Source organism: Uranotaenia lowii, chromosome 3 (assembly GCF_029784155.1).
Source record: "Uranotaenia lowii strain MFRU-FL chromosome 3, ASM2978415v1, whole genome shotgun sequence".
Classification (NCBI taxonomy): Eukaryota; Metazoa; Arthropoda; class Insecta; order Diptera; family Culicidae; genus Uranotaenia; species Uranotaenia lowii.
In genome coordinates this window covers 172421352-172449269 of record NC_073693.1, presented here as the reverse complement: position 1 = coordinate 172449269, position 27918 = coordinate 172421352, and the positions used below count along the sequence as shown (strand labels likewise).

Sequence of the window (27918 nt, the reverse complement as noted above, 5' to 3'; positions counted from 1 at the left end):
TTTGCAGAACGATTTTATTTCGTTAAACTCAATCTGCAATGATGCTATCTAAAGTTCAACTCGGAAAGCATCAGGAAGTAAGCTTCGGGTAAACTCGGCAGGAGTAAACAGCAATCGGGGGAGAAACATCAGCGAAGCAAACGAACAGTTCAGCGAATTAAAGAAAAAATCGTTTTCGTTCGGCAGCCGAACACATCAATCGGACAACGCATGGGGGCGTGGCTAAAAGTGATAGATACAAGGGAACGGGAAACGAGCGAGAGAAGGGTGCGAGGAATGTTAACTCGGTCCGTCGGGCAACGATCGCTCGTGAGCATTCGTGTACGGTAAGCTTCGTTCTGTTGTTTCATTGGTGTGATTTTATTCCTGCGAGGAGGGGAAAACATCAACTCGGAACTGTTCTCTTCGTTTTGTGTGCAATCACGTCATGATTGGAACGAAGATAAAATCAATCTGCACACAACAAGTTAAACTCGGAAAAAATCAGCCGAATGATTCTTTTCGAGGCGAGTTTAAACACCGCTGGCTTGCTGCAGATGCCCTGACGGATGCTGAAAGCGGGCCACAGACTATACATAAAAATGACTTGTGCAAATTCGACGACGATTGTTTGATTCTATGCTCGCCACATATTTCACGCGAAAACGATTGCTGGCGAAAACAGTAACAGAAACAACAAAAACCCCCTCCACCCCGGCAGGGGTTGAGTAAATGGCCTGAATTTTGTACAAACAGAACCATAAACCACGGGTGTTACAAAATATTTCGATCTCGACCGATTTTACTCAAACCGTTTGCGCGCCATACACGATGCAAATCGTGTTCACAGCGACAGAATTTAATCGCATTTGTGCAAATGTTGTGTATTCTATGGCCCGCTTAAGTCTCTGCGGAAAAGTTGATCGATTCCAAAAAAGCTATCGTCCCACGAGGGTCCTTCGTAATCTAGGTCAACTGCGTGTCACATTCTTTTGACTCCTGAGTGAAAATACGCAATTTCGGCTCCGATATAACTGCTGCTCTTCCTCTTCGGCTTTAACTGGGATTTATCCCCTTTTCCGTCGTGGGGTCTCAAATTTTAACATTTTATAACTTTTTCTCTTTTGAAATTATAAAAAAAAACTTTTTCTCTTGCACAACCCTACGGCACTGCGTATAAAATATTTTAAGAAAGCTTGCATACAATAATTCATACAAGTGGAGAGTTATTTTTCTTTCGGGTTTGAGGGAATTTCGTGCCGGTTTGTTTTCGAGTTACAATCAAATTTTGCTCCAGTTTTTGTCGTGAGTTGAATCGCCTCAAGTAATGCTTTTTACTAGTTGTAACCTGACTAAGCGACGATTATTTATAAGTGAGTATTTAAGTATAAATCAACATCATGGCTGATCTAAGTTTTTTTTTATGGGAAATCAACCATAAATTGCGCAACGTTTACATTGCTGCAGATTTTGGTTTGTTTATTATAGGGCTACCATCCGAACAGCTTGTACTGACTCGCTTTAATGCTTGAATAACAGATAATTAGTTCAACAAAATAATATATGTGAACTTATGTCAAAAAATCATACACCGTAAACGGCGCTAATTCTGTGTATTTTAAAAGGTCAAAAACTATAATACCAATTTAAAATCAACTAAAAAACTGTCAAAATGTAGTTTAAACAATCTGATTGTACAATTGCTGCGCTTTTTTCTCCTCAAATTTGGAAATATCTCTGTTAAAATAACAAAATGCGCAGAATTTGAAGCTGTGCTGGTTTAGGGCCGGTTACGGTATATATTCGTAAAATTGCAGTCAAACTGGGTCAAGAACAGACTCAAGAACAAAAATTTTTTTTAAATTAATTTTCAATGAGGGCTTAAGCCGTTTAATGACATTTTATTTTTCGCTTCATTAGATAAACTGCAAGCTACTTATAAATCACATTCTTCTTTGAACACGGCTTAAAAACAACTTGTAAGGTTTTTAATTAAAACTATTTCATAAAAAAAAAACTTCTTATAAGTCAAGGTTAGGGCAACATACCTTCAGTTGAATAGAACAACATAGGCATATGGAAGTGTGCGTGTGCGAAGCGTTTGACAATAAACATCAATTTGAGAGAAAGTGTGTACACTGAACCCAAAATCACACTTAAAAAACACTAGAAGATTCACTTAAAAGTGAAAACTCAGTGAATTTCTTCATTTCAAGTGGCTCATGTACATTTCACTTGCCTCTCACTTGAATTTTAAGTGACCGAATCAATATACACTAGCTCATCACTTGAGTTTGAAGTGACCGGCATTGAATGTCTTCGATGCTCACTTGAAATCCACTTGAACAGTCACTTAAGCCAATATTCACTTGCCCATCACTTAAAATTCAAGTGATTTTTTGCATAGCGAATGTCAACAATGTCAGTATTGATTATTTCATTGTTGTTTGGAAAAGAAAAAAAACAGAGGTTTGTTTGAGTTGGTAGGTGCAGAATTAAAGTAATTTATATGTTATTAAACAATGATATTTTCCATAGGTCGACCGACAGAAACATCGTGTGAACCGGTTAACACGTCGCAGAAACCTTTTTGAAGCAATCAGGTTTCGGATACGAAATATTCAAGTGCAATTAAAGTAAGTATGATGCAAAACAATAAATACTAGTTAAATTTAATTTTTTTTATTACTATTTCAGAAAATATCAACCCGAATGTCTCGTCAAAGTGAGGAAGTCAATGATTTTTCGAAGCCGAAAAATCTTTTTGAACCCAAATAAGGAGAAAAAGTGACGTTTTTTTACGTTGTATTTTTTTTAAATAAATAATTGTTTTGTAGAAACAAAGTTGATTAATGTTTGATATTCCGAAATTTCACCTAAAAACCTCTACAACGAAAGATATTATTGACCTGAGCAAACATTTTAAATTGATTTTGCCATTCACTTGAAATTCACTTGATCGCTCACTTAAGTGATTTCACTTGACGGTCACTTAAAATTCACATGAATTTACGTATGGCGCAAATTCACTCCAGATGTCACTTACCTTTAAAGTGAAAATTATTTTCGGTGTACTCTATTTTTTTTTACTGCGCGACTGTGACACCATAGCAGCTCAAAAGGGCGTCTCTTATTGTTGTTTATTTTATTTTTTTGAAATTTGTGTTTCATTTTCATAAGTTTGTTAGAAACCATTGTTTAAAAACTGTTTTTAAACTTTTTAGAAAAAGTATACGATCTTTTGATAAAGAGCGTTCTATACAATCAAACAAATTTGAGAGCGCCGAATCAATTTATTCGATTCGTGTATTTTCTCTCGACTGGTGTCCAGTCTGTCTTGTTGGCTGCTGGAGTGAAGAAGCAACTGTATAGTGCTCTGCTCGTTTGTGCTTCTGAAGCCCTAAGTTTGCTGTTAACCACTGGTTGACTCTCCTCCTTGAGCCTCACACTCCTGGCCTAAATTTCTATAGTGATATCTCGTCGTATGACCTGATCTTTCACATCTTCCGGTATCAATTGTAGCTTACAAGCAAACGAGAGACACGTGGACCCAGACTCATCGTGGACCGGGACAATCACTAGCCGTTGAACAGTGGGCTTGGAGTTTTAGAAGCAGCAAAAGCATCTCACATTTATCGCCATCATCATTGTCTGTTGTGCCCTGGTGGCGTTCGTGGCAGTTTCTGCGTGGAAAATACAAACATTCAACGCAGGCGCGCTTTTTACCCGCCTCCTCGTGGTCCTCGAACGTAGCCCTCGTGGTCCCACAACGTCTCGTCCGTAGCCGGCCGGTTTATTTACGACCACTGTCATACCAACCTTATCATCATCATCATTGCCATCCCAACAAACCGATTATTCTCGGTACGCCGGATATCTTTACAGCACAAATTGCCAGAGCAAAGTGTTTGAAAAATATTTGCAATCGCTTTCATCGCGATTGCAACGAAAGTGAATCAAAAGTCTGCTTTTTAAACACCGCTTGTTGGGTGAAACGATTCTCCACTGCGACAAACACTGTTGGTGGTGTTCGTGACGACCGTGCGGTGGTGATTCAAGATAAAAGATCTCTTGCCCAGGAGAGCATTGATAGTGACAGCAGTGCAGTAGGTAAAAGCGTAACACCAGTTTTCAGCATCCACCGAGAAGCTGATACCGACATCATGTCAACCAAACCTGCCTTCCAGCGGCTACCCACGAATGTGGTTCCGGAACGGTACGAACTGCGCTTGAAACCAAATTTGAAGGATTTTACGTTCGAAGGAAGTACGTCAGTCCAGGTTCAGGTGAGTTGTTTTTTTTCTGTATTGTATGCATTCTTTATGAATCACCTTGATATACATATTTAACTGTATAAGTTGTATTAGGCGTAGCCGTTTCAATCGGGTGTATTGGACGGTGATTTTGCTATTTTGCAAGATTAAAAATGGTACGAAGAGGAAAGTAAACATAGCTTTGTGTTCAAGAGCATTGAAGCGCAAATTCGTTTGAAAAACAACCAAATTGAGAATTTATTGAACAAAGAAAATCGATACAAATTTTGGTTTAAAAAATTACTTTAATCGATAACAAAAACTTCCGTGCTCATAAAGACTCAAAAAGTAAAAATATAGTGAATCATCGTCAGCTGATTTATCCTTTTATACCAATATATAGGTGAAATTCATTTAATTACAATTGATATAATATATACATATCCGAGAATTCAACAGGTAGCTGTTGCAGTAGTCACCCACAAAAAGATTGCGATTATAATTTAAAGACAACATTTGTAACAGTTTTCGAAAATTTAAGCCAATTTCCAAAGAAGCGCGAGTTTGATTTGATTTTGTTAACCTTTGTAAATTGCAGCTTTGGGTTCCATAAACCAAACACGGTGAATAGTGCTGTCGTATGTGCTGTTTTCACAAATACGTGCTGGTACAACGAATGCCATTTCGTTTCTTGTTATGAAAGGTTTGCCTTCTAGCTGGGTCGCGCACCTCGTGATAAACAAAACTCGCCTTGATTTATGACTAGTCCTATGTCTGTTGAGGTTGGAAAACTTTAAAATAATGTAATGTTTCAAAACGACCTCGATTGATTCCATTTTTTTTTTCAATTAGGTATCAATATTAAACATTAATTTTGTAAGCTACCTAATAGATTTCTAATGAGAAGTAAAAACTATTCAAACTTGTCTTTATTTTCAGGTGAAATCAGCAACCGATCGCATTACAGTCAATGCTTTGGATCTTTCTATCAACAAAGCAACAGTCAGCTTCAACAATGATAGCACTGTGCTCACGGCTAGTGAAACTAAATTCTGCTCCGATCAGGAAACAGCATGTTTTGTTTTCCCATCGGAGGTGCCCGTTGGACTGGCCACTCTACGGGTTGAATTTACCGGAGAGCTGAACGATAAAATGAAGGGCTTCTATCGGAGCAAGTATTTCAGCCCGTCCGGCGAAGAACGATTTGCTGGAGTCACTCAGTTCGAGGCAACCGATGCAAGACGATGCTTCCCCTGCTGGGACGAACCGGCTATCAAAGCGACCTTTGATATCACCCTAGAAGTGCCAAAGGAACTTGTGGCCCTTTCGAATATGCCGGTTGTACAAGAAAGCGAAACATCGGATGGATTACGTGTGCTCAAATTCGATCGGTCACCGATCATGTCCACATACTTGGTAGCTGTCGTTGTTGGTGAGTTTGATTTCGTCGAAGGAAAATCCAAAGACGGCGTTGTAGTACGAGTATACACTCCGATTGGCAAGAACGAACAGGGCAAATTTGCGCTGGATGTGGCAATTCAGGTTCTTCATTATTATAATTCCTATTTTTCTATTGAGTATCCTTTGCCAAAAATGGACTTGGTGGCTATTAGCGATTTCTCTGCCGGAGCTATGGAAAACTGGGGTTTAGTAACCTATCGCGAAACGTTTGTCCTCGTGGATGCGGAGAATACTTCTCTTATTCGGAAACAGTCGATTGCTCTGACCGTTGCACATGAAATCGCTCATCAATGGTTCGGAAATCTGGTAACAATGGAATGGTGGACGCATCTGTGGTTGAACGAAGGATATGCATCTTTTGCTGAATTCTTATGTGTGAATCACCTGTTCCCACACTATTCCATATGGAATCAGTTCATAACTGATATGTACACCCGTGCCTTAGAACTGGATTGTCTTAAGAACTCACACCCAATTGAGGTTCCAGTCGGTCATCCGGCAGAAATTGATGAAATCTTCGATGAGATCAGTTATAACAAAGGTGCCAGCGTCATCCGTATGCTTTATCATTACCTTGGTGATAGTGATTTCAAGAAAGGTATGAACCTGTACCTCACTCGTCATAAATATAAAAATACATTTACGGAAGATTTATGGAACGCTTTTGAGGAAACAAGCGACAAACCAGTAGGAAAAATTATGCCAACATGGATAAAACAAGTAGGATTTCCTGTGGTTAAAGTAATATCTTCCGAACAGAAAGGTTCTACTCGAGTTCTCAAATTGGAGCAAGAAAAGTTTTGTGCAGATGGATGTCAACCAGAAAGCAAATTTCGTTGGATGATTCCGATTACAATTTCTACTCCTAAAGCCGAGAAAGCGCACTCGTTCATCATGAGCGAAGATGCCACTGAAGTCACCGTAGAGAATGTCGAGCCTACCGATTGGGTGAAGCTCAATCCTGAATCTATTGGCTACTACAGAACACAATACACGGCCCAAATGTTGGATCAATTCCTACCAGAAATCAGTTGTAACAAAATGCATGCCCTTGATCGTTTGGGTCTGCTGGATGATTTGTTTGCGCTGGTACAAGCTGGCCGGAGTTCTACTGTTGATGTAAGTTTGATTTGATAAAGGTGCTGACGACAAATATAAATATCGTTTTATTTTAAAGGCTCTAAAAGTAATGGACGCTTGCCGTAACGAATGCGACTACACCGTATGGTCATCGATTTCCAACTTTTTATCAAAGCTTCAACTTCTTCTTTCCAACACTGATATGGAACAACATTTGAATCAATATGGAGTACGCTTGTACCAACCAATTGCTGAAAAGTTAGGTTGGACAGTAAAACCCGATGAAAACCATTTAGATACGCTGTTGAGACCACTTGTCCTCAGTCGTTTAGTCTCTTTCCGCTGCTCAAAGACTGTTCAGGAAGCCAAATCGAGGTAAGATGAAGTTACTCAGTTTTTTTGCAAAACCTAACCATTTACTTTTGTACCGTTCAGGTTTAAGGAGCACGCCAGTGCCACACGCGTATTACCAGCAGATCTTAGAAGTGCTTGCTACAAAGCTGTTCTTCAAAATGGTGACATGGAAACGTTCAATGAGATGCTGCGCTTGTACAGGGCTTCAGACTTGCATGAAGAAAAGGACCGTATATCTAGGGCACTGGGTTCTATCGGGAACGTAGACATACTACGCAAAGTCATCGAATTTGCCATGTCGGATGAGGTGCGCTCCCAGGATGCCGTTTTTGTAATTGTTTCCGTTGCCATGAATCCAAAGGGACGCGATATGACATGGAACTATTTCAAGGACAACTGGAAAGTTCTATTGGATCGTTACGAAGGAGGTTTCCTGTTGTCTCGCCTCATTAAGTATCTCACTGAAAATTTTGCCACCGAAGAACGTGCCATAGAAGTTGAAACCTTCTTCAAGGATCACGAGTTCCCCGGAACAGAAAGAACGGTTTCCCAATCAATCGAAACCATAAGACTAAACGTTTCCTGGTTGAAACGCGACTTAGCAGGAATATCTGCTTATTTAAAACAATAAAGCATCGTATCGTCGGACGAATGGATGCAACTATTTATTGATAACTAATGCTTTATAAACTTAAACATCACGCACTTTTCAAAGGCTTTAAATTGCATGAATATCAAAAGACCAATAATTCTTGTTCGAATTTGTTTTGAAAATTTTGATTTATTATCAGTGCCCGAAGTAGTAGCAAATGGATTATAGGTCTTCGAAAGATAACTACTTCTATTCAATACATACTTCATTCAGGCATCCAACAAGATTTATGCATGTTGAACATTGGTATAATAAATCGCTTTAGTATTTTCTATAAATGTTTGTTTTTAATCCGAACACTCACTCAGAATACAGAAAAAAAATTAAATTAACATAAACTAGTGCTGATTTTTTTTAAGAATATGTTAACATAAGCGTAGAATCCAGTTATGCTAAGATCACTATCGAATTGGAAAAACTGAAAATTATACAAATTGAATGTTGGTGCGCTGCAAGATAGGTAGATGGACCACTTGCGCCTTTATTTAGACAATCGAAACGATGCCGACAATTCACCATAAACATTTAAATCCTTTAGGGGGAAGTCGTCTACTACCGGACACTTAAGGTTTTTAAGCAATAACTTTAAAAATAGAATTTTGTAAATATTGGTTCCTCTTCTGATTTGAAGAGGATCAATATTATGATCACTTGATTATATTAGAAAAAAATTAATTTACAACATATTCATGTGGTAAGAGAAATCATTTCATGTTAGTTTTCGTTCATTTCCAAAAGTGTTGTCTATGGCCGGACACTACGAATTACTTCACCAAAGTTGTCACCAATGGCACAAAAACGTAGCAAAATGACTGAAATCACTTGCACACGTCTTGTGAGTATATGTTTTCCAATACTGAACGTTCTATGAAGCCAGTCATAAAAGTTTTTTTGACAAACCAGAATGGAACATTTGTTTCGAAAAAACTAGAGAAAAATTCTCTATGACCGGACAGCAAAATCTAAAGTTTCTCAGAGGACCAAAATAGTTTCGTCATTGAATCCTTATCTTCTGCTAACCATTTGAGGGTGCTATAGAGATGAAAAAATGAAAGTTTCAAGTTGAAATCATCTATAATTTTGAATATTTTCTTGTCCGGTCATAGACAACAACTTGGTGTCCGGTCATAGACAAATCGCATTTTTTTAAATTTTCCTAATATTTCGTTTGAATTTCCGTTTTGTTATCTCATATCTAATGTTATCGAAAGATAACCAATCAACGATGTCGTTCATGTGCAGTTCAAATTTTACAAGCCGAAAAAACTGACTACAATACAAATGCAAAGTTTAGGCGATCCTCTCCGTACTACTAGGCAAAAGCTTTAGATGCCTATCATTGGTTTACCTTTTCAGATTGGATTACCATATTTCTAACACCATATCAGGCTACTATTTACACCCAAAATAATTTTCACTTAAAAAATAAGTGACATCTGTAGTGAATTCTCGCCATACGTAATTTCATTTGAATTTTAAGTGATGGGTCAAGTGAATTCACTTAAGTGACCGGTCAAGTGAATTACACTATGACGTTCGAGTGAAATTTATCTGAATTTCTTAGTAAGTTTCAAGTTAATTTCTAGTTAATTTTATATGGAGTGAAACTTGAAATGGTCGTTCTGGAGCATTGCTTTTCTAATTCAATTTTTGTTTCTTTCATTTGAGCTTAGTGTTCTGAATTTAAAAAAAATATTTAATAAACGTTATCGAATGATTAATGCTTTATTGAAAACATAATATAATACTAATATTTTTATTCTATGATTATACAATACAAACTTAATTTTAATTCAAAATGCTTTCTTAATTCTAATAACAATTATTAAAACTATTTTTCACTCTAAACATAAATCTACCGGAAATGAAATTTAACTTTAATGGTGGGCCGTCGAAGAAATTGATTTCAAAAATAAATAATTGCGATGTACTTCTTTTGGCTTCATATGCCAAGAAGTGATTGTTGTATATTCCCACTTCCCAGAAATCGCAAACAACATAAAGTTCCTCTCCATTCAAAACCATTTCTACAATTTCGTATAAGTTCATAATAGAATTTTCTAATTTAACCAAAAAGCTACCTCTTTTGTATAATGTTCCCTTGAACTCAACTGAACTGCTACAATTGACATTTTCAAATTTAATATTGGTTTGAATTGGTTGTACAATTTTATCGAAATAGTGTCTACATTTCATATCACATGATTCAAAGTCTCCCACAATTTCTTTTGTAAAAAAATTTTGATTGAGAAGATCATAGCAAAATTGCAAGCTAGCTTTGATGCATAAAGTGTAGCATATATTTTTGCGGGACGAGGTAACGTGTGCATACTGTTTGAAGCCTCGATGTTTCGCTTCATTTCTAAAGCACATCATGTTCGCAACAGGACCAGATGTTTCTATAATTGTTGGATAGTGTGTTATAACATGATGTTTGGGTTTTAAATCTTTTTCAAAAAGCTCAACAAACATTCGATGATGTGCATCAATTTCATTTTTAAGCCTTGTTATATCAGAGTTTGAAAAAGATCTTTTCAGGCATAAATCTATCAAGTTTATTAAACACAAACAGTACTTCCAAACCATATCTTCGTATGGAACAAATTCTCCTATCAATAGTGTGAAATAGTGGACAAAACAGCGCATCTCACTAGAAGTCATTTTGAATGTCACAGATTTATGTTTTTGTTTAGGAAGATATATTTCTCCGATATCTGGCATACGCTTCAGTTCCTCGTCAATACAAGTTTTAGCTATTATCTGCCTTTGCAAATTCAATTGTTTTAAGTTGATGTAACCCTTCTTAAAAATACAATAATTTAAAACTTCTGTCAGTCCAAATTTACAAATACCTTGAGAAAATAGATCATGCATAGGATCAACGCTCTTATTTTCTACCACATGAAAGGACGGAAGGTCATTAAAGACGGAGTTCCCCGATATCCCTGTTTCACTTTGATTGGCGATGAGCAAATCTTCATTGTAATTAGTTTTGTTCCTCATGTAATCAGAAAATTCGTGTGTATCATTTTTTAACAATTCTTTTGGTCTTTTGCAAAATCGACAATAGAATCTCGCATTGAATCCACCAGCCAACATGAGCATAGTGTGGATTCCAAGATTATCTCCTTGTAGCAAAGATAGCACAAATCTTATCATGATGGTTTGTCCATTTACATCAAACAAAATTCCTTTAGTTTCAATTTCTTTAAATTTGCTAATCATTTCATTAATCAGCCTGTTTATACCAACATTTTTGATGTCTTGTTTTTTTAGCATGCCGGCCACTAAAATATTGCTTAATTTAGCTTTATAATGTTCTGGTATCGTTGGGAAGTTGTAGTAGATACCACAAACACTATGCCTTGATGAGTGAGAGCTTAGGCTATCGTTTATTTCGAACTCATCGCTATACAGCCAGACTGGTAAAATGATATCATTTTGATATTTATTTTCAATTGAACGCCATAAACTTCCATTGACAAAGTTCTTAATATCTAATGACTGTTTAAGCTTTGAAGTATTATCAAGAGTGGCTTGCAGAATATTTGGAGAGTTGAAAAATGCTTTGATTTGAAATTCTAATGGCATCAAGAGAAGAAAATTTTGTTTTGGTTCAAATTCGAAATCTATCGATGCATCGATTGGCATTGAAACAATTTGATCTTGTGTTGTAGTGATGATAGAAGGCAATGCAAAGCAATTTAAGTTCTCCAAATATTTGAACAATTTATGATCTGTGTTGAAGCTTTTGAACAAGTTTTTCATAGTACAAAGGTGTTTTTTTAACTTGAAACTAACTTCTGCATCTGTAACGTCTAAGGTCAAGTCCTCAATTGCGCACGCCAATTTTGAAGTTATCTTATTGACTTCGCTTTGGATGAAGTAAACATCCTTTCTTGTTATGTTGTGCCGCATATGCATACCTTTAAAAAAAAACAAGTTTTAAAAGAAGTCACAAAAAACTTAGGCATACAAATACTTAATGTAAAATTAACTGAAGCTATCTCCGTCTGTTCAGGGTCTTCAAAAGAAAAGGTCAGTTCGTCTTTATGTGTACTTTGAATCGTATTATTAGTTGCAGAATCTTCCTGCTGATTGGATAGACCTGCATTCTCAATTAAATGAGTATCTAGTCTTCTTCTTTTCGAGTTCTGGCACTCTGATTGTTCATTTAAATCATTGTTTTGATTGTGAACAGATGGTTGTTGCGCTAGAAACTTATGGTTTACTACATGTTTCTTGAACCGCTGCCATTGATTGAATATCTGAGGACAGTTTTGGAAAGTACATTCATAACGAAAATCATATTTTGGAATTCTATGAACTTCCTCTAAGTGGACGAAATATTCGAGAGCAGAAGAGAAACTTTCTGAACATTCAACAATCATGCAATTCATTTTGCCTCAAATACTGCTGGAGTTTTAAGATGCTGGTGTATGATTCCTTGTGTTCCAACTGATAGATTTCAGAGGATATAAATTGCCAAACAAGCCTCGAAATTTTTGAATGAGGTAATCCAAATACTGCAGTTAGCTTTATCAAAACGTCTAATGCCCTTTCTACAGAAGCTAGCTTATAGTAAAAATCCTTGTAAAATACATAAAATGGACCAGTTATTTCCTTGTATCCGTTGCCGATAACCGCCAATTTTGGCACGATGGGTATATTGTACTGGGCGTACGTTGCGTAAATGTTTTCTATTAATGTTCCTATCTGGTCTTCACATTCTACCCATAGTACGATATCCTCCTGCGCCTTCAGAATGGTCGGTTTAAAATTAGATGTCACAGCGATTGGGGGCAATACGGTTGCCAGACCAAGGATCAACGCACAAAGCTTAGGATCTGTAAGAACACAGCAAAATATTATAAAATTACAGATACAATAATAGTACTGTTAATAGTTTTAAACATCTGAAATCTATATTAAGAAATAATGCCGAAACAAACATGTTATCTGACTTTCAAAAGGAATAGTGAAATTAAGAAATCCGTGGTTTAAATAAAACACGCACCCATATAAATGCAATGGTTATTAAAATAGCCTCCTTGGTCAGTACTTCCTAATTCAGTGCCTTTCCTAAATAAGTGGCTCTACGAATGCATGCTCGCAATATTAGTGCCATAAGGAACCTGACATGAATCACATTCATTAATTTTGAAGAAATTATTTATTGTTTTGCAGTGTTTCATATGTTGAGAGTATATTCTACGACGAACATGGGAATCATCGATTTTTCGTCAAATACATATCACTCAAAAGATAAGCATAGTAAAATTACTAAATCTGTGGTTCAAATGAACAACACGCAACCATATGTTTGAGTCAATAATGTTTTGTTCTTAAAATTACTTCACGCATAGTAATTTTACTATTTGTTGTTTTTTTGCTGCGCATAGTAAATTCGACCTGACATTCTCAGTAAAACTGTTAATGACAGAACGAGTCCTTCTTCTACGTGCATTGTAAAAGTGAAATTTTCCATTTAGTTATTATCAAAATTAGTATCGTATCAAGATGCAAACTACCATGCGGCATGGTATAATGATCTTTCAGCAAATTAGATCCACCATACATTATGATATTTTCGAAAGCCTCAAAATAATAATTTTATTTCAAATTAAATTTTCATTTATTTAATTAGCAATTCACACCCTTCACTTGTATCGAAGAGAACCGCGTTGGTAATTTACCCTTAGCGTCTGAAATAAAAATGAAAAAACGGAAAACAATTAATTATAGGAAATAGAATAATTTCTTTGTTTGCTGATTTAATAAGCAGTTAATTTATAAGAAAAAACAATTTCACTCACCGGCATGACATCATTTTCGGCCCAGCGATGTGCATCCTTTGTTCCAAAAATCTTCCTCCGACGTTGGCCAATTGTGCCCGAAACTTTCCCTAGCTACATCAAGGTTCCCACGGTTGGGGACCTCCAGAACAACAATCCTCGGCACTAAAATAAATTGAGAAAAAAAACTGTAAATCTTTGTTGCAATATTCAATTTGCTTATCCAACAAGAAGCATTCTCACCTGAAAATGGCATTTTTCGATTAAACGAATCTGCTGTCCGGATGCGTCTCTTCAAAGGCTCGTTTAGCCCCGTCTTGCTGTCCTCGAAAAAATCCGAAAATCCTTTGGGATGTAGTGGGATGGCTGTTTTTAGATCGCAAACAGCAAGAGCTTCTTAACGATTTTCGTCCTCCGGCGGAGCATTGTCAGCATCCAACACAGTCGATTTGCTTCATCAATTTTGAGGCACGTGCCCCAGGTGCACATCATAAATGCCACTTTTTCAAGGTATCCTGGAGCAACATTATTAATTATCCGGGAACCGAAAATTGGAACCGACTGCCGAACGACAACAAAATCAAACACTCAAACGAATGCGCATAGTAAAATAACTAGATCTGAGCATAAAACGAACAACACACACCCACGCACAGACGAACCGTGATGAAATTATCATGAATATAGTATTACGGACAACACGAAGGACGATGAGTCAAAATAACCATGCGCATTGTAATTGCAAGAACACGAATCGTGCAATATCAAAATATTATGCGACACGAGGAAATTACTATGAGCTGTCAAAAGTTGTATAGTGAAAATACGATGTCGTAGTATTATCGCCAAGATTGTTAGTAGCAAACAATGCGGTGGAAAGAGTAAAAGTGTACCTCATTGAGTAGCAAATACTAAATCATGGTTGAAAATACTAAATGATGGATATAGTAAAATTATCATGAAGCTGTATTTCAGAAACCTATGCAATTTTTTCCGTGAAGAACGTAAGAGAAAACATTTCAATCGTCAAACAGCAATCCTCAAACATATTTATTTTGCTACGCCCGATGTACAATAACTCATGCTTTCATTGACGATTTTGCTACGAACGTAGTCGAAATTACTATGGGTAGCAAAATTCAACACATCGTAAAATTACTATGCGTGAAGTAAATTCAAGAACAAAACATTATTGACTCAAAAATATGGTTCATTCAAACCACGGATTTAGTAATTTGACTATCCTTTTCTTTTGAGTGTACACAGTGAAACCTCTGAAACCTGGCCATTGAACAGTCTGAACATCGTATGTCAAATTATGTTCAGCCTGCTGAAAATCAGACAAGTGCAAAAAGCTTGTTTACTGCCAGGTTTTAAATTAAAAAAAGAATTGGAATCTCTCTGTTTTAAATCGCACCTCGACGTGTACGTTCAATAGTGTTTTTCATCTAGATGAATATGAGCAGCGTAAACTATGTTCTCGACCTGCGTGGCAGAAACAACAACGGTGAAATATGGGACCAAAGCCAATATTATAAAATATTATCTTGGATGTTTTTTTTTTTGCTTAGGTAATTTCTAAACGTTCAATCTACAATTTTAGTTTTGAAATGATTGGTAATATAAACTCTAAATTTTCGTTTCAGTTATTCATACGTACCTTCAGGCGCTGAAGTATCCTGTAAAAATTGGATTATGTCAACTGCAGATGGATCTCGGGCTTTTTTCGACAGATATCCAGTGATATTAGGAATCACCTCTTTCAAACGTTTTCCGTTAGAACGATTTCCAAACAGGATGCGAAAATCGATATCGATCTGCCAAAAATAAAAAAGAAACTTTAAATGTATTGAAGTTTTAAAATCCCAGTAGTTTACCAGTTGATATCCATGTTCCAACTTATAATGTGGGTATGTTGAAAGCAGTTTCACAATATTGGAACATGATTTCATCAGAGGTTTCCGTAACTCGAAACAAATCTCCCACTGTTGCAAAACTGTTTGCCAAGGATCGCGGTTTAGCAGCAACCATTCATGGGAAGCTTTGGTTAGACCATCAATTTCAGGGACCACAATACCATTTCCCAACTGTTTTTGGTAGTCCTGTTCGAGTGCAACTTGTCTCCTGTGTTTGGTTTTCAAATTAACTAACTTGTTAGCAATTTTTCCACCAGGGTTTCTTCTATTCCCAGCGGCTGGGATGTAATATATGTTCTGAAAAAAAAAAGAAAATACAATTAATAAACTTAAATTAAGTTTAAAAAACACACTGTACCTACCGGTTTCTCGAATGGTAACAGTGATCGTATGACCAGATCGTAGAGCTGCAGATTCGCACTCAATATGCCGCTTTTTGTTTCACGATGATAGGCACAAATGATGTTACACAGTTCTTTTTGGTTGTGGCTCGATAATGGTCCAACTTTAGAATCAGCTATGATCTTTTTTCCACCTTCTGTTTTTTTCAATATTCTCTCCAAAACAATTGGAGAAAATATTTCCAATTTTTCTGTTTCACTGGCTGATTCTGCTGGAGGATTGGCCGACGAAGTACCGGATGTTGAAGCAACGATAGATTCTTCGTAAACAACAAACAATTCTTGTTGTTCAAAAGGACTTGCGGGATTTTCTACACACTCCTGAATTCCGTTATCAATCAAACGAACTTTTTTCCCCACCGGTTGGTTCGTTTCCGGGTCCGATAGTTGTCCCCCTTCGAAAAGTTCACGTATAACGTTTTTCTAGACATATAAACAAAGCTTTATCTCTCGCGTTTTTAAATAAAAGAACATTTATAGAACACCACTTCGATTTCAAATACTTACATTACGCTTTCTCCATAAATTTATTGATTGGAAAATTCCATCGTAATCCCAAGGCAGATCGGTTACCGCGGATAGTGCGACTTCTAAATCCTCCCTGCTGCAAACCAGAAAATCTGTCCAGTCCAACCCACAAGCTGAAACATGATAACACCTTTAAATAACTTTTTCTTGCATCACGTTTAACACAAACTACCGCCAAAATCGCCTATTAAAGAATTGGGAAAATCCAAATCTAGCATAAGCTTTAAACGCTGCTCTTTAGAATTTGCCATTTTGAACTCTGAAAATAAACACAAATACAACCTGACATTCACTTGAAATTCAAGTGAAGGGGGTGTGAATATTTTTTCTCACTTCAAATTCAAGTGACGACTGAAGTGAGTGTGGATGAATTCACTTGGAATTTAAGTGACTGCCAAGTGAAATGTATATGTCGCACTTGAATGGAAGAAAATCACTGGATCCTTGTTTTTAAGTGAAAAATCATGTGTATTTTAAGAGTGAATTTGGGTTCAGTGTACTTTATTTTCGTGGTGTTAAAACATTATTAGGATATTAGGCCCGTTCAATAGCCAATTGAAATTGGTTTCAATCGATTTCGATTGGTAAATGGTTGTTTACTCAGCCAATGTTTTGGTCGAAACTAATCCAATTGACGTTCAATGAAGCCAATCGGAATCGATCGAAACCAATCGAAAACGATCAAGCCCGAGAGCAGGATTCGTTTCTATCGGTTTCCATCGCACTAACACAAATGCAGTTGTTTACTGTCAAAAAACAGCTGATTCGGTGTGTTGAGAAAAATTATTTGAATTCGGTGTCATTCGGTGCGGTGTCCTCTGTCGGGTGCTGAGTCGGTGGAGCTGTGTCATTTGTGTTGAGTCGGTGGTGCTGTTGCAGTCGTGCTGAGTCGGTGGAGCTGTGCCTGTCGTGCTGTGTCAGTGTTGTTGTGCCAGTCGTGCTGAGTGGAGTTTTGGAATGGTGTCTGGTTGGACTGCACAGGTGCTAGATAAAGTGGTGTCGGTCGATGTGGCATTGGCGGTGCTGTGCCAGAGGTGCTGTGTCAGTGATGTGGTGTCAGTAGCATCTTTCAGTGCTGCACCGAAGCAAATGTTAATTTTTTTAAAATAAGTTTAAAATAATAATAAATAAATGTTAAATATTTTGAATAATAGAAGAATGTTTTTTTTCACGATATTCCCATGGAGTATGGTGTTGTTGACACGGAAGAGACGATATTCGCATTGTTATTCCTCTGAGCTTTCTATTTCGACCTAGATTTAATCCTGCCAGGGTTGAGTAAACCGCCTTTTCGAATTCTGAACGAAGCCGATAAATAAATTACATCTGAAAACACTGCGCCTACGCGTTAGTATTTGTGAATGGCTGTTTAATCAACAACCTAATAGAAATCGATCGAAGTCAATTGGAAAAACAGCTGATCAACTGTCAATCCATTTCAATTGATTTCACGGAAAATAAAAAAAAGGTAAAATTTACCTTTTTGCGAGGTGATTTTTTTCCACCCCTCTTTCGAGGTAAATTTTACCTTTTTTTCATTCACCTAGCAAAAAGGTAAATTATACCTTTTTTCAATTCACCTAGCAAAATGGTAAATTTTACCTTTTTCGCATTCACCTAGCAAAATAGTAAATAATATCGTTTTCCCATTCACTGATTTGAATGGTAAATGCTAGTTGGTTTGGTTGGTTTGTTCAATAAAAATGAAAACAAAATTCATTGAAAAATTTATATTTATTTTATAAATAAATATGGACAATTCATTATATTATTTTTTAAATATATCACCTTGTTTAAAAATTATTGAGGTAAGTCCTTTTCTCGCCAGGCTCGTGGCAATTCGGCTTCTCGTTCTTCCGCGCCATAATGGCGACTTATCCAGTCATGTCCGGCTTTTCCGGGATGATATCTGGAGGATGACGTGGAATACACCTCGAAGCTGGGCCGATCTGAAACAAAAGCAAATTATTATGATGAGAACCAGCACAACTAAATAATAGCTAAGAAAAAACTTACCATTCTGTTCCGATTTTTTCATATTGGCACGAAACAAAACTTCCCTTCTGAACGACAAAACAGCTTAACCTCAATAAACGGATTCGGCAAATAGTTCTTTTGTTCGAGATGATTGTACCGATCTGTTAAGCTCAATCCAGGTCAATTTCACCTCGCTATGAGGTAAGTTTTATCTTATTTGGATTTACCTATTTTTCTAGGTGAATTATACTTTTTTATTGAGCTCAATTCAGGTGAACTTCACCTCGCTACGAGGTAAGATTTACCTTTTTTGGATTCACCTTTTTTCTCGGTGAATTGTACCTTTTTTCCAACCTCGATTCAGGTAAATTTTACCTCACTGTGAGGTGAGTTTCACCTCGAAGAGGTAGAAGTTACCTTTTTGGCTTTCACGAGCGTTCACCTTTGCTAACTCGGTAAATTTTACCTTTTTATTATTTTCCGTGTTTCGATTGGGTTTGGTTGAACACACCTATTGTGTTTTCGAAAAATCTATGTTGTCCGGCCATAGACGATGTCCGGCCATAGACGACTTCCCCCTACATAAACTCCAATCAAAATGTTATGGACCGTATACGAAATGCGATTTAAGTACAGTAGAACCTCACTTATCCGAGATAGTCGATGGAAGAAGCACCTCGGATTACAAATCATTTTGCTCTGGTTTTGCATTCTACTAGGCGCATAGCTCGGTAAGTACTTTGATTTGGTTGTGCTATTTAATTGTTGTTTTTCGATTCAAACTCGACGAAAAACGTGGATTCAATAGCATAACAATATATTTCGACGATAAAACACACTTGACTTGCAATAATATCATAATATAATATCTTTGATTTTGTATAAAGATGGAGGCTCGGACAACGCCGAAACTCGCCGCTGACACGTACTCCTAACAATTATAAACATTAAACAGTGAGCACTATGATATACCTACTATAAAATGATTGGAAAAAACGTTATGAAAATTACCAATTTTTTTGGGATTTTAAACAAATTACCAAAAAAAACACGATCTTCTTTACAAATTATTCAGTTCAGTGTAAACTTGCATGCAACTTCTTCCAAAATGTAAACATTTCAAAGTCAGCTGATTGAGGACATTGTAAACAAACTCGTGAAAGAAATTTTCGCTTTTTACCTCGTTTTATAATTAAAAAAAAACTATTTTACAATTGTAAAGTTAACCTTGACTCAACAACTGTTAATTTCAAATACCTTTACTTCATAGTCGGTAAGCATTCGACGAGAAGTGAAGAATAATTAAAGTTTACTACGGATTTGTTTTTTTCGTTGCAGTGAATTGTTGCTTCCTCCGGCAGAGCCGATTTAAGATTAGTGATAATGAAATCTCAAAATACATAAGTCCACTATCAGTCTTGATTATTAACGAGGCACTCCATTTTATTTTGGTCTTGTTTCGATCTGGACGTGATCAAAGTCGGTGAAGATGAAGAAAGTTTTCAAGCTTTGTACTCACACTCGGAGTTTTAACAGTACGTTTATCATTTTATTAATTGAAGGAATTTGAATTGACACGTCGATTATTGTTTTTTGTTCCAGCCGAAGATCTTTTGTTAAGTGCAAAGGAACACAGCGATCTGAAGTTGAAAGACATTGTGGAGATATACGATCCCGACGATGATGGCGTCCATCTACTTCTGCAGGTTACTTATTTCACTGAAGATGTTGTAATGAGCCGCGAAACTATCAGCGTTGAAGCGAATATTGCTGTGGCGTTCAATCTTAAGCCTTACAAAAATGTCTACATGCGGAAAGTGGATATGTCGGAAGTTGCGTTGGATTCAGTGGAGATAACATTCAAGGATCAGTATATGGGTCGATCGGAAATGTGGCGACTGAAAACATATTTGACCAACACCTGTGTGTATTTAAACAAAAAGATAGAATACTGTGAAAGCTGTATCCGATGTCAGGTGTACGAGATGTGGTCCCAGGGAGATCGTGTAGCCTGCGGAGTTATTACCGAGGATACCAAAGTGGTTTTTCGAAGCAACACGTCGATGGTATATTTATTTATTCAGATGTCCTCTGAGATGTGGGATTTCGACATCTATGGAGATTTGTACTTCGAAAAGGCCGTCAACGGATTTCTAGCAGATCTGTATACCAAATGGAAGAAGCTTGGAAGTAATCACGAAGTAACGATTGTAATGTTTTCGAGGACATTTTATGCAGCTAAGAGTCTTGAGGAATTTCCGTTACATATGCGAGAGTGTCTTCAGATGGATTACAAAGGGCGTTTCTATGAAGATTTCTATCGTGTTGCAATTCAGAATGAACGATGTGATGACTGGAGTTCTACTTTGGTTCAACTACGTCGTTTATTCACTGGATACCGTGATATTGTTCTGAAGTATCACGAACGACCCGATTTGATGGATAAAATACCTACTGCAACAAATTCCACAGCTGCTCAAGGAAACTTTTTGGAAGTTTTGAATATTTCGTTAAATGTTTTCGAAAAACATTACCTGGATCGCAGTTTTGATCGCACTGGACAGTTGTCTGTAGTAATCACCCCAGGTGTCGGTGTGTTTGAAGTAGACCGAGAACTTACGAATATAACAAAACAACGAATTATCGATAACGGAGTTGGTAGTGATTTGGTTTGTGTAGGCGAACAACCACTTCATGCCGTCCCATTGCTCAAATTCCATAACAAAGATTCGCTTACATCGATAGACGATTATTCCATGCCTCATTGGATAAATCTCAGCTTCTATTCGACAAACAAAAAAGTGGCGTATTCTACGTTCATCCCACGTATCAAACCACCTCCAATGCTGTCCGAAACGGTAGCTGATGATAATTTAAATGCTTTAAAACTGAAGCTGCCCAAGAAAGAGACTAAAAATGAGTATATTCACAATTGTCTGTTCGATTACGACGCATATGATGATCAGATTTTCCAATTACCCTCCGCCCAAGGAACATGCTCATTGCAAAGAGTGTCACGAACGAAGAAAACTTCTGTTCCCAGTCTGGATGGGTTCGGCATAACGGGCAATGGTCGGGACTGGGAAAGTCTGACCTTGTCTTCGGACACAAGAAGAAAGATGTCCGATCCAGATATCCATCATAACGTGCATCACATTCTGGACATGAATCTTACTTCGCACAATAGCTCACCGAGTGCTACAGCAGGGACCGGTATATCCGAGAAAACAGCCGAAAGGAATGGCAACCGCTTCGGTTCCTCGAGTGGCCCCGTCGTGAGGACGGGTAGAGCCTTGATTAATCCGTTCGATCCTTCGCACGTGACCATAAAACTTACATCCAATCGAAGGCGCTGGACACACATTTTCCCTAAGGTATGGAATAATATAAAAAATAAATTCTCTACGTTAAATGGTTGAAAATGAACTTAATTACAGGGGCCACAGGGCGTTCTTATTCAGCAACACCATTATCAAGCTGTTCCAGCGCCTAAGAAAAATGTGAATTATGCTTTTGATTTGGACTCTAGTAGTGAATATGCGCACACATCAACATGCACTCTGGGTCGTGGAAGATACGGTAGCAATGCTTCTTTTGATAGTCGCCTCAACGATGACGATTTGAGATGGATTTCGGATAACAAAGGTAAGTAATTTATTTTCAAAAGTCCCAACGCCAAGTTTGTTCATGAATTAATTTTTATTTCTCAGTTCTTGTGGCCAATCGCAGAAAGTCAGGACTTCTTCATTCTGCTGCAGGGCCAAACGTTACCGTCACACCTTCAAAAAGTTTAACACTACTATGGGGTGTGACCGGAGAACAGGAATGGACACCCTCTCTGACAACGGGTAAGGAAGGAGCATGGTCGAAATTGTTTTATAAAATTTAATTTCAGATTTACATTTTAACGTATGTTTTCTTTGCATTGCATAAATTTATTTCATCTCATCTTAATCAATTCAGCTATCTTGACGATATTAATCTAATTAATCAATATTTTTACGTTTCATGTGCTTTCATCGTAAACTTGATCATCGCAAACTGAATCAATTCAATGAAAATGTCGATTTTTTGTTCAAAATTTCCATCGCTGCTGTCCATATTATATATAACAACACCTCTTACATGCCGTTGTGATACATGTTCTTCCAACATAAAAAAAACAACGCCAAATAATGTACGATGAATCTAACTGTAAATCACATACACAATGACGTGAATCTTCAAATAATCAATGTTAATAATATCGATTGGACAATGGCCGCATAATGCTCTTGGAAAAAAATGGGGCCAACCAACCATTTCGGCTATAAAATCTACTCCACTACAACAACAACAACGATTTCACGTATCGATGCTGCCACCAACTCGTCCTACACCCACAACACTCAACTTTGAATAATTATCAATTCCCATTGATTGTTTGCCGCACTACACGTTTCCTTCTGTTTCTCTTCTTACAAAAAAACCAACAAATTACAAACTGTAACTACAAACGATCAATATATTTGATCCAACAACAACTCCTCTGTGCCTACATGTGCTTTTCGTACCTGAACGTGACACACAAAAATCTAAATGTTGTTGTACACCATTGTGTGCGAATTTTCTTCCGTTGCAGCTGGACGAGTTATTATAGGTTTGAAAATCAACTGTTTTTCCTTTACTGCTCAATTCTTATTCTTCTAAGTATTCGTTTTAATCTGTGCTTATTTTCCCCTGTTTCGCACACACTATGTTCAATTGCTTTTACATGTTGTCACTAGTTAGAAACCGTTTCTTTGGACAGTGTTTTTTAGTTTTCAATGTTTTTACCGACATTTTTTTTATTGTAGGTTTTTGATATGGTGTTATTTTCTGTAATGTCGAGTGTTTAGTAAAAATAGAATAGAGTGTATCTAATCAGTAGCTAGGAACCGTGCGTCAGATGTTTTTCTTCCTTGCTTATACTGTTTATTTTTGCTCTTTTTAATTAGCCAGTTGTAGTTGTGACTAATTTATGCATTACAGTTTTTATTAGGATTGAATTTCATTATTGTTTCATAGGTAGTAAGTAGATGAGCACGTTTGCATCTTGAAAGGTACCCAAGTTATGATGAAATCACGCCCAATGGTGTTTCATATTAGCATTTTATTGCTACATATTTACTTACTGTTCGATCTGAAAATGTTATTGAAAAAAATTATTCAAATTGAATATATAATTAAAAATATATAATTGTATTAAATATTCTTACAAAATAGAGTCGGTAACATCCATATTCTCTTGATGCATTTTTTATTACGTGAACATTAACTGACAATTTTTCTCATTGTAACGAATCACAACTATTTTTTTTTTACTTTTTAGAGTATGTACTTATTCGATTTTCATTTTTTTTCATTGAATATTTGTGAATTTTAGGAATTATATGCATCGATTTATGTCGTGCGACGGAAAACAGTGGAAATAAAAATAATGAATTAACATTGTCAAATGAACACGTTGATTTGTTTTTCCTTAAAAGTTTTTCGATTGACCAATATTGCATTTCAAATACCTATCATATCTAACTCAAAAATATTTTGTGTTCAGAAGCAAGTTGAAAACTATTTATTTCTCTATAATTTACAACGGCGAATTTACAGCCATTCCGTTCACCCATGTTGAAATATCTTTGCACCGATGTGGTCTATCAGATAGGCTGGCGCGAGTCTGGTCTAAGTATGCCAGGCACACTGGGTTCGATTCCCGGTATCGGCAAGAAAACTCTTGGGTTCAAACCCCATAAGTTGCCGACAGGTAAGATGTGTTTCCTCTTGTAATAAGAATGTTTAATAAGAATGTTCAATCAGTTGCCAGCTGGCCAGGTATATACAAGGAATACCTGTAAGTGAACTAGCATTGGTAATTTGTCAAACCTTATAATCTAAGAATACATGTGAATACATACTTGGGCAGAAACTGCGGTGAATCCGTGCACCCATGGTGGATAACCAACATATAAAAAATATTCCGTGTACCCATGTTGAAATATCATTCAAATTATTCAGTTTCATAGCTGATGTCTTCAAATTTCAATAAATGAGTACACAATTCATAATTATTTTACTCATTCTAGTTTAGTATAGTATATGTTAGGGCAGGCCAAGACTCGCCGTTATTTTAACGTTTTCTCGCGCGATGATGTGGACATCTATAATCCGAAGTTCACTTGAGCTGATTTTGTCTAAGCCGTACAGTATAGATTAATCGTTCACTTTCCACTTTAATTTCCGGATAACCTTGGGAAGGAACTTCAGGGATAGCACCTTAAACTTTCAAGCCACTTTCCGGTTAAATGAAGTTGGACTTTGTTTAGGAGAAACAACGAAGATGACTTCTATACTTTATTGATCTCAAGTGAACACTGATTGCACATATCGATATTAGCTTTTAAGAAGCTGTTCTTTTAGAAAAAAGTAATTACTCGCGAGAACAATCTTTTTCTACGTATTACAGTGGGTTTGGCCATATTCATATAAAAGTAATTACACCGAATCCTAACATGGCCGCCACCTTGAAATATTTATATTTCAAAATTGTAAGTAGTTGATAATGAAGATGATAATAAAACTATGTCGCATATTTCTCCTGTTAGAACTAACAAGCTGGAACTTATGGTGATGTGTTCGAAGTAAACTCTGCTTCCGGATCGGGTTGTTTTCCTTCCTGGTGCGGCATGTTGAGCGGTTGCTCATCTTCTGCAGTAAAGTTGCTCGGTTCCATAGGTAAAGGACAAATCTTTGTAACATCCCGTTTGAAAACACCTTTCGAAGTTTTAAGATCAACAACACGCACCAAACCGTCTTTCCCTGGGAACACCTTGGAGATTCTTGCAAGAGACCAGCGCACAGGATGTTGAAATTCGTCTTTCAATATAACTAGTTGGCCAGGTACCAAATTATGGTTTGGGTCCCTGAACTTCAAATCTTTCTGCATTTCTTGTAAATACTCCCTTCTCCAATGGTACCAAAATTGTTGATAAAGTTGCTGAAGACGCTGATAATGAGTTAGGCGATTGGGAACAACTTCGCACAAATTTCTGTCTGGTAGAGAATACATCGATGTTCCGATTAAGAAGTGTGCAGGAGTAATGGCCGATAAATCGTTTGGATCCTCACTCATGGGGACGAGTGGACGAGAGTTCATGGCGGCTTCTATTTGTGCAAGAATTGTTGATAAATCTTCATAAGAAAGTGATGAGTTACCCAACTGACGAAAGAGATGTTTTTTAGCCACTTTAACGGCAGCCTCCCACAGGCCGCCGAAATGGGGGGCCTTAGGAGGGTTAAGGTGCCATCTAATTTCTTCTTCTACACAGGATCGATGAATTTTTTCTTGTTCGTTTTCGTTGGAGAGCATTAAGAACAAATGGTGGAGCTCATTTTTTGCCCCAATAAAGTTTTTGCCATTGTCCGAGTGTAGATCCGATGGTCGGCCTCGGCGAGAGACGAACCGTCGGAGAGCGTTCAAAAAAGCTTCGGTTGACAAATCAGTTGCCGCTTCGAGGTGAACCGCTTTAGTCACGAAGCAGACAAACACGCATATGTAGCCCTTCACAGATGGTGCTCGCTTGTGGATGGGTTTTAAGTAAATTGGACCTGCATAGTCGACTCCTGTTACGTTGAAGGGCCTGCTGACTGTAATTCTGGATAATGGGAGCTGTCCTGTCTGCTGCTGCGCCGGAACGGGATTGGCTCGAGTGCATGGGATACAATTCCGAATGATGATGTGCATAAGACGTCGTCCATTTACAGGCCAATATGTTTCACGCATAACAGATAAAGTGACACGGCCGCCACCATGAACCAATTTGTGGTGGTAAAATTTGGCGAGCATTTTTGTTAGAGGATGGAAAGTAGGAAGCAAGGCTGGGTGCTTGGATAGGAATGGTTGTTGCGAAAGGTTTAACCGCCCCCCCACTCGTATGATACCTTCGGAGTCAATAAACGGTCTTAATAATCGTATTCTAGAAGATTTAGGTAACGAATTCCCTCTGGTCAATTGTTTAATTTCTTCTTGAAAACCATCGGCTTGTGCCAGGCGTACTAAGCGCAGCTTGGCTAGGGTAAGTTGTTCCATAGTAAGAGTTCGAGGATTCGATGAATTAGTTACAGTCTGAGGATTGGTTCGAGTTTTCAAAATAACGTTCTGAGAGAATTTTTGGCAGTAAGCTACTATTCGAATCAAAAACGAAAGACTGGAGTATCGACAGAAGATTGGATTGACTGACGGTTCACTTGTGCATACAGACACAACTGCTAAGTGTCTTTCTTCTTCTGTTTCTTCTTTATTGTGTGCTTTCGACTTTGGCCAGTTCTCTATTGCCTCAGACAACCAACTCGGCCCCTGTACCCACAAATTGCTTTTTAAAAAGTCCTTTACTTGCATTCCTCGGGATAAAAGATCGGCAGGGTTTTGACTCCCGGGAACATGAGTCCAAACTGATCCATGAGTTGAAGTTTGGATCTCAGAAACCCGATTAGCTACGAAGGTCTTCCAAGTACTCGGAGGAGATTTTAGCCACTGTAGTGTCACAGTGGAATCGGACCAGAAAGTGGATTTTATGTCACCCATATCTAGTGCTTGTTTAACCTGGGAGTGTAAACGAGAGGCAATGAGTGCTGCGGAGAGTTCAAGTCGGGGTAAAGACAATCTTTTGAGTGGTGCAACACGGGATTTAGCTGCTAACAGGTGCACTCTAATATCGCCTTCAGAATTGATGGTCCTAGCGTAGATGCAGGCCCCGTATGCCTTTTCGGAAGCGTCTGCGAATGTATGTAATTCAACACAAGAGTTGATTTGTAGAGCATATCGATCAAACTTAAATTCAGCAAGATTTATTAGTTGGCTGTGAAATGACGTCCATTTATTTTTCAGAGCATCTGGTACTTCTTCGTCCCAGGAAATTGACAGAAGCCACAGTTCTTGCATTATCATTTTACCAGTAATTATAATCGGAGATATAAGACCAAGGGGGTCAAATAATTGGGAGATCATTGAAAGTATCGTGCGTTTAGTCACTTTAAGATTTTCCTTAGTCATCCTGTAGTCGAATCTGAATTGATCTGGTTCTGGTTCCCAAAGAATACCTAACGCTTTTACAGTTTCCTCGGGGTCGAATCGACGTGTAGATTGAGTGCCTATTTGATCGGAATCCAAGCCTTCCAATACTTCCAACTTATTTGAGACCCACTTTCTGAGTGGAAAACCACCTTTTGCGGAGAGTTCAATCAATTCGTTACGAAGTTTTATAGCATGCTGGATGGAACTCGACCCTCCAATATAATCGTCCATATAGAGAGATTTTTTGTATTCAGGAGCACCCATCGGAAAGTTCAGTGCTTCGTCGTCAGCCAACTGAAGTAGAGCCCGAGTTGCAAGGAACGAAGACGGTGCTAATCCGTAGGTGACAGTTTGAAGTTCATAGATGGTCAGAGGATCAGATGGCTGGAATCTCCATACAATTCTTTGGAATCGTCTGTCTGAGGAGTGGATCA

General features: G+C 37.5%; 4 protein-coding genes across 9 annotated transcripts in view; 2 read left to right on the top strand and 2 right to left on the bottom strand.

Moving 5' to 3' along the window:
* The first annotated feature begins 1212 nt into the window (after positions 1 to 1212).
* LOC129755709 (puromycin-sensitive aminopeptidase) lies at positions 1213 to 8033 on the top strand. Its single transcript, XM_055752326.1, has 5 exons — positions 1213 to 1352; positions 3502 to 4265; positions 5172 to 6812; positions 6871 to 7148; positions 7209 to 8033. Exons 1-5 carry the CDS (start codon positions 1307 to 1309, stop codon positions 7756 to 7758), a joined length of 3279 nt encoding a protein of 1092 aa, XP_055608301.1. The 5' UTR covers positions 1213 to 1306; the 3' UTR covers positions 7759 to 8033.
* A 1518-nt stretch (positions 8034 to 9551) lies between these two features.
* On the bottom strand, positions 9552 to 12508 carry LOC129756118 (uncharacterized). Its single transcript, XM_055752888.1, has 2 exons — positions 11762 to 12508; positions 9552 to 11705 (listed from the first exon to the last, which is right to left on the bottom strand). The coding sequence occupies exons 1-2, from the start codon at positions 12177 to 12179 to the stop codon at positions 9592 to 9594; spliced, it is 2532 nt and encodes an 843-aa protein (XP_055608863.1). The 5' UTR covers positions 12180 to 12508; the 3' UTR covers positions 9552 to 9591.
* On the bottom strand, positions 12356 to 17434 carry LOC129752849 (uncharacterized). The gene is made up of 5 exons (XM_055748634.1): positions 17324 to 17434; positions 15853 to 16314; positions 15235 to 15787; positions 12417 to 12626; positions 12356 to 12369 (listed from the first exon to the last, which is right to left on the bottom strand). The coding sequence occupies exons 1-5, from the start codon at positions 17432 to 17434 to the stop codon at positions 12356 to 12358; spliced, it is 1350 nt and encodes a 449-aa protein (XP_055604609.1).
* A 2094-nt stretch (positions 17435 to 19528) lies between these two features.
* LOC129755127 (GATOR complex protein Iml1) overlaps positions 19529 to 27918 on the top strand; it is a 34759-nt gene continuing 26369 nt past the window's right edge. For 4 of the 6 annotated variants that reach the window (XM_055751463.1, XM_055751464.1, XM_055751466.1 and 1 more), the window contains exons 1-6: positions 19529 to 19669; positions 19735 to 19931; positions 19999 to 21770; positions 21834 to 22041; positions 22107 to 22244; positions 23018 to 23035. In XM_055751463.1, the coding sequence (XP_055607438.1) occupies positions 19886 to 19931; positions 19999 to 21770; positions 21834 to 22041; positions 22107 to 22244; positions 23018 to 23035 (2182 nt within the window). In that variant the 5' untranslated portion in view covers positions 19529 to 19669; positions 19735 to 19885. The remainder of the gene's footprint in view (positions 19670 to 19734; positions 19932 to 19998; positions 21771 to 21833; positions 22042 to 22106; positions 22245 to 23017; positions 23036 to 27918) is intronic. The other 2 variants (XM_055751465.1, XM_055751462.1) reach the window with 1 other exon arrangement.